Source organism: Zalophus californianus, chromosome 11 (assembly GCF_009762305.2).
Source record: "Zalophus californianus isolate mZalCal1 chromosome 11, mZalCal1.pri.v2, whole genome shotgun sequence".
Taxonomy (NCBI): Eukaryota; Metazoa; Chordata; class Mammalia; order Carnivora; family Otariidae; genus Zalophus; species Zalophus californianus.
The window spans coordinates 61,563,837-61,569,616 of record NC_045605.1 but is presented as its reverse complement, the minus strand read 5'-3'; the positions used below and the strand labels follow the sequence as shown (position 1 = coordinate 61,569,616).

The 5,780-nt window shown below is 34.1% G+C and overlaps 1 protein-coding gene across 1 annotated transcript; it reads right to left on the bottom strand.

Annotated features, from left to right (window-relative positions):
• Nucleotides 1-1,092: 1,092 nt before the first annotated feature.
• LOC113914839 (olfactory receptor 52N4-like) lies at nt 1,093-2,062 on the bottom strand. Its single transcript, XM_035722998.1, is given in 2 exon segments — nt 1,093-1,833; nt 1,835-2,062. Coding segments are annotated over 2 exon segments (969 nt in total).
• Between the last annotated feature and the right edge of the window lie 3,718 nt (nt 2,063-5,780).

Below are 5,780 nucleotides of genomic sequence, written 5' to 3'. Positions count from 1 at the left end.
TTATATCTGACAAAATAAACTTTCAGTCAAACTGTCAACAAGAGACAAAGACAGATATTTGATAATGATAACAGGGTCAAATAATCGGAGGAGCTAACATTTCTTCCATTCTGTAGGCCCATTTTGTATTTTTAGAAGTCCGTTTATTATTTATTTACAGTGTTTTTACAGTGTATCTCTTTGCATAGATTGTTCAGTGGTTGTTCTATATTTTATATTTATATACATAGCATCACAGTCTCCTGATGTTATCATTTGGCCAGTTCAAGTGAAGTATAAACCTTTACCTGCCTTTAAATCCCTTTACCCTATCACATTTGTACTTAGCTTAAACATTTTTTAACATAAATTTGGAACCATATCAACAGAGTTATAATTTTTTCTTCAATAGTCAAACATAATTTAGAAAATTAAAGATGAGAAGAAAAGATTACTGTATCATTTTTTTTCTTACTATATTTTTTCTTCCTTCCAGATTCCAGGGTTTCTTCTTTTATTTAATTAATAGACAAATTTCTTTGGCCCTTTAGTTTTCTAGAGGAGACATAGTCAGATGACTAACTTACTTCCAAATTACAGTCCAGAGGCTGAAATCTCATTAGACTAATGACCTCATAGTGTACTTACTCGTTTCTCCACCAAGAGGGTGTTATTGAGAAAATAGAGAAATTTTGGTAATGATGAGAAAAATAAAGCACATATTTTCCAGAGGTAAGTAACAACTATCTTTCAAACTAGAAATTCTAATCACTATTTGAAAACAAGATAACTGGCACCTGGCAGCGGATTACCTCTTTCTGATTTATTCATTTCTTTTGCTAAGTTACTCAACTTCCCATTGTGTTTTGTTCATGGGAACTTGGGTTAATGATGAGACTATTTCTCCACAGGGGTGAGGAGGTGAAAAACTCATGGGGTGTGTGGGGCCATATCAGTGACTTTGGGATTCTGAAAACATTTAATGTCCCCTCAGGTCCTTCCCTTGTCAAGTACAAAACAGAAATCTTAAAAAGCCATCTTTAGACCCTGACTAAACAGCCAACAGAGTATTATTTTCCTTCCCCTTCATCTCTTCCATGAAAAATGTCTCTTTTATATGCTATGGGATTTGATGGTCTTAGAACCTGAAAAGATCTTTATGACACAGTCTCGAATCTGCTTGGTTTTCACCCCATAGACAATAGGGTTCATTGTGGGAGGCAAGAGCAGATAAATATTGGCCACAATGATGTGGCAAGATGGAGGGATTGCACGGCTCTCAAAACGATTAAAAAAGAAGCAGATGAAGTCTGGACTATAGGAGAAAACAATGGCACAGATGTGGGCAGTGTAGGTGCTGAAAGCCTTCTGTCGAGCATCTGCCAAAGAGAGACTGATCACTGCCCAGAGGATCATGGTGTAGGAGATTGTGATGCACAGGATGTCAAAGCCCCCAATGAGGAGGGCAGCCATCAGACCATAGATAACATTGGCCTTGATATTTCCACAGGATAACTTAGCTACAGATAGCTGGTCACAATAGGTATGGTGTATTATATTGCCCTTGCAATAGGGTAGTCTCTTGGTGAAGAAAATCAAGGGAATGATGAACAACACTGCTCTCAAGAAAGTAGCAAGCCCAACCTTTGCAATGACAAGATTGATGAAGATAGTTGAGTAGTGCAGAGGGTAAAAGATGGCTATATAGCGGTCTAAGGCCATAAGCATGAGCACCCCAGACTCCATCCCTGTGAGGGTATGGATGAAGAACATCTGGACTAGGCATTCTTCAAATCTAATTTCCTTGAGATGAAACCAGAAGATGCAGAGAGCTTTAGGGATTGTACTAGATAGAGCACATGACAAGGTCAGTAAGGGAAAGAATGGCCAAAAAATAATACATGGACCTGTGCAAGGAGTCCTCATAGCAGATGAGGTAGAGGAGTCCACAATTCCCTACCATGGCCACCATATACATGGAGCAGAATGGGAAGGAAATCCACATGTGCATATCCTCCAGTCCTGGGATCCCATTAAGAATGAATGAGGCTGGTGTTACATCTGTTTGGTTCAGAATTATCATAATTAAGCTGGTGTAAACATTAAGAAGCTTGTAGGGTTGAAGTTTTATTTTTGCTTTGTTTCATTTTTTGACCCTCCGAGTTTTGGAAAAATACCAAAAAAAAAAAAAAAATCTTTGTTGTGCTCCCTCTCTCCGTCTCTTCTCTCCGTTAAACACTGTATTGTAATAACAAGAAAACAAACATTTTAAATGCCAGGACATGTTTATTTAAACATTGTTTAAACTAAGTTTAAACCATTGTTTGTTAATTCATTAATTTATCAGTTCATTCAACAATACATACTTAATACCTACTATGTGTTGGGTTTTATCACAGATACTGCGCCTAATTACTTTAAAACAAAAAGATATAGACACAATGCTCATAAACTTATGATCAAGTGTAATTGTGTTACACTTATGATTTATGTCATTATGATCTCTCATATTGATATTTGTTATAATATCTTATTTAAATATTAATTATTATAACCTCTCCGTTTGGGTGTTTCTTAAGGTAGAACTGATTGATTACCTCACCAGTGATGCAACAGATATGATTAGGATGTATTTGTTATTGTTCTTAAAGTTTTTATTTTTTATTGTTCTTCTTTTTAATAATAATTTATATTTATACTTACTATGTACTAGGTAAAGTTCTAAGAAGTCTATATACATTAACTCATTTCATCCTCACTATGAGCCCAGGGTGCATTTTTATTAATTTATACTTCATTATTGAGTAAATGGAGGCGCCATGTAGATGAGGTTTCTTATGTCGGAATTTCAAAGGCATTCTCAATCTCCTAGTTTAAGGTATAGTTATTAAGAGGACTGTTGATACTTTTTTAAATTTAGTTTTATTTTATTATGTTATGCTAATCACCATACAATACATCATTAGTTTTTGATGTAGTGATCCACGATTCATTATTTTGGTATAACACCCAGTGCTCCATACAGTACATGCCCTCCTAATACCCATCACTGGGCTGTTGATACTTTTTACATGAACTATTCTTCTTTGCTTTTCTTCATTTATTTGTTTTCTGGTTCTGAAATACATAAGAACATTTTAAAACTTCTATGCTTTCACGGTCAATGCTGGTAATGGTGATGATAGAGGTGTATGTGTGCATATATGTCATTTATTGTGTAGGCATTTATTGGGCCTTTTTGGGTCTGGAAATCTGTGACCTTTGGTTTTAGAAATTTTCTTGTATTAGCTTTTTTCTTTTTAAGATTGAAGGCAATTTTATTTTAAAAAATATATATATTTCTGGTTTTTGTAGTCTTTTTTATGTGCTGTATTAACTTTTGATAATATCTTCCCAACTGTGTCCTTGTTATTTTACTATTACTTTTAGTTAGATATGGGATCTTCTGGCCTTATTCCCTTCTTCTCATTTATTTTCTTTTAAAATTTTTATATTATATCTCTTTATTTTTTAATCTATTTTCTAGAAAAATTCCTGAACTCTATATCCCAAGTGTCTTGGCATTTTTTTAATCTAATATTACAAATTTCCAACAACCTATTTTCTTCTGAATCTTCTGAAACTGACAGTAATATATATATGTACATATGTATATGCTTCATATATAATTTCTATATCATCTAAATTCCAATTATTTATTTTTATAGCTTTTGTCTTTTACTTTGGAGGAGTTTCTCATATATCTGGTAATCTTTGAATATTGATTCACACTTAAGAAAGAGGCTATAGAGAGCTGATATGAATTTCATCAATTGGTAGGATTTACTTAAAGTGCTCAAGCAGGGACTCTACTCCATTGGAGGCATTCTTAGTTATCATAACTTATTTCCTCAGGGACCTTTGATTTTTGCAGAAAATCTGTATCCTGGAGGATTGTATGGTTGGCTGCCAATGTTCTTGGAGTTAAGTAGTAGAAGGGTACTGAGGAACTCACATTAAAATAAGAATACTGTAAAAAGAAGAAGATAGTAGGAGGGGAAAAATGAAGGGGGGGAAATCGGAGGGGGAGATGAACCATGAGAGACTATGGACTCTGAAAAACGAACTGAGGGTTCTAGAGGGGAGGGGGTGGGGGGATGGGTTAGCCTGGTGATGGGTATTAAGGAGGGCACATACTGCATGGAGCACTGGGTGTTATACACAAACAATGAATCATGGAACACTACATCAAAAACTAATGATGTAATGTATGGTGATTAGCATAACATAATAAAAAAATACTGGATTCAATTATCTCATTTTTTGAATCTCATCCTTGGCCTTCATCACACCTTTTATATACATTCATATTATTAGTTGCAGTTTCTTCCCAGAATATACTTCTAGTCACGTAAGAAGATAATTAACATTGTTTAGAGTAGTGGAAGAATCAGAGATAGCAAGTTGTTCTTTGTTCAGTGTTTCTGCCTACACCTATGTTTTATCTTTATATATTTGCACATGGGATGGCAGATTAGGTACTGCAAAGGACAACTTTTTTGGAAATAGTAAAGTGACACAGGATGAACATGTTTATAATAGTGCTCTTCAAAGATCTCTTCTATGGCATTACAAAAATCATAGATCATACAGAACAGAAAGAATGGCAGAAAGGAATGGCAATGACTTTAACTTTGAGGCATATCAGAAAAGTTTCTAAGAGGAAAGAGCAATGCTTTTAAACATGAAGCATGGTTAGGTTTATGATGGGCCAAATAGGCAGAGCAGTGTTCTCTCTTGCTGCTTGCAATTTTTTTTTTCAAGATTTTATTTTATTTATTTGAGAGAGAGAGAGAGTGAAAGAGAGAGGGTCAGCCGAGCCGGGAACCCAATGCGGGACTTGATCCTGGTACTCCGGGATCATGACCTGAGCCAAAGGCAGTTGCTTAACCAACTGAGCCACCCAGGCACCCCTGCTTGTTATTTCTTACTCAAATCATACTGACATATTAGCTACATGATTTTGCAAATGTCTTTTCTTTTTGTGTTCCCCCAAATAGCCTCTAGTATAACATATATCAGGAAGACTCAACTCTATCTTTGACAGGTTAGAAAGTCAACCTCTACAGCCTCTTAATATCATGTAATTAGCAAAGTGCCAGGATTAGAGTTAAGGAGTAGATTTGTTTATGGAATCAATGTCTTTCACTATCTTAACATTATGGTATTATAAAAATCTTATCATATTCTTGAACCAGCCACAATTTAATAAAACTTCATATTTACACAGATTGTACTTTATACCTGCAGTGTCGAGCAAGATGGCACATATTAGATGTTGATAAATAATTTTGAATAAATGAGCAGATTAATGAATTAACTAGTCATAGTCTATACTTGACTTTAAGCATTATTAAATTAAATGCTGTAGTATAAATATTATTACTTGGAAAGCACAAAGGAACCACCAGAAGAAACAAAACCAGAATGTTTACCTCATAAATCACCAGAAATTATAAATTTAAAAAAAAATACTGAAATAGAGAAAACAAAGGAAATCCCAAGGAAGCAGAGAAAAATAATGTGCTAGGAAAAATAAATATATTGGTTTGGGAAAAAAAGATCAACTATGTAAACTACACTAGAAATTGGTCTTAAAGTGACTTTTAAAAAGTATATATATATTTATACATTTTTATATATAATATATGTAATATATATTAAATATTATATTTTATATATGATATATATAAAGCAATAGAAGTTTATTGAGCAAGGATACAGGAAAAGCTCTCAGGAGTGAGAAGAATCCTGAGAGGGTT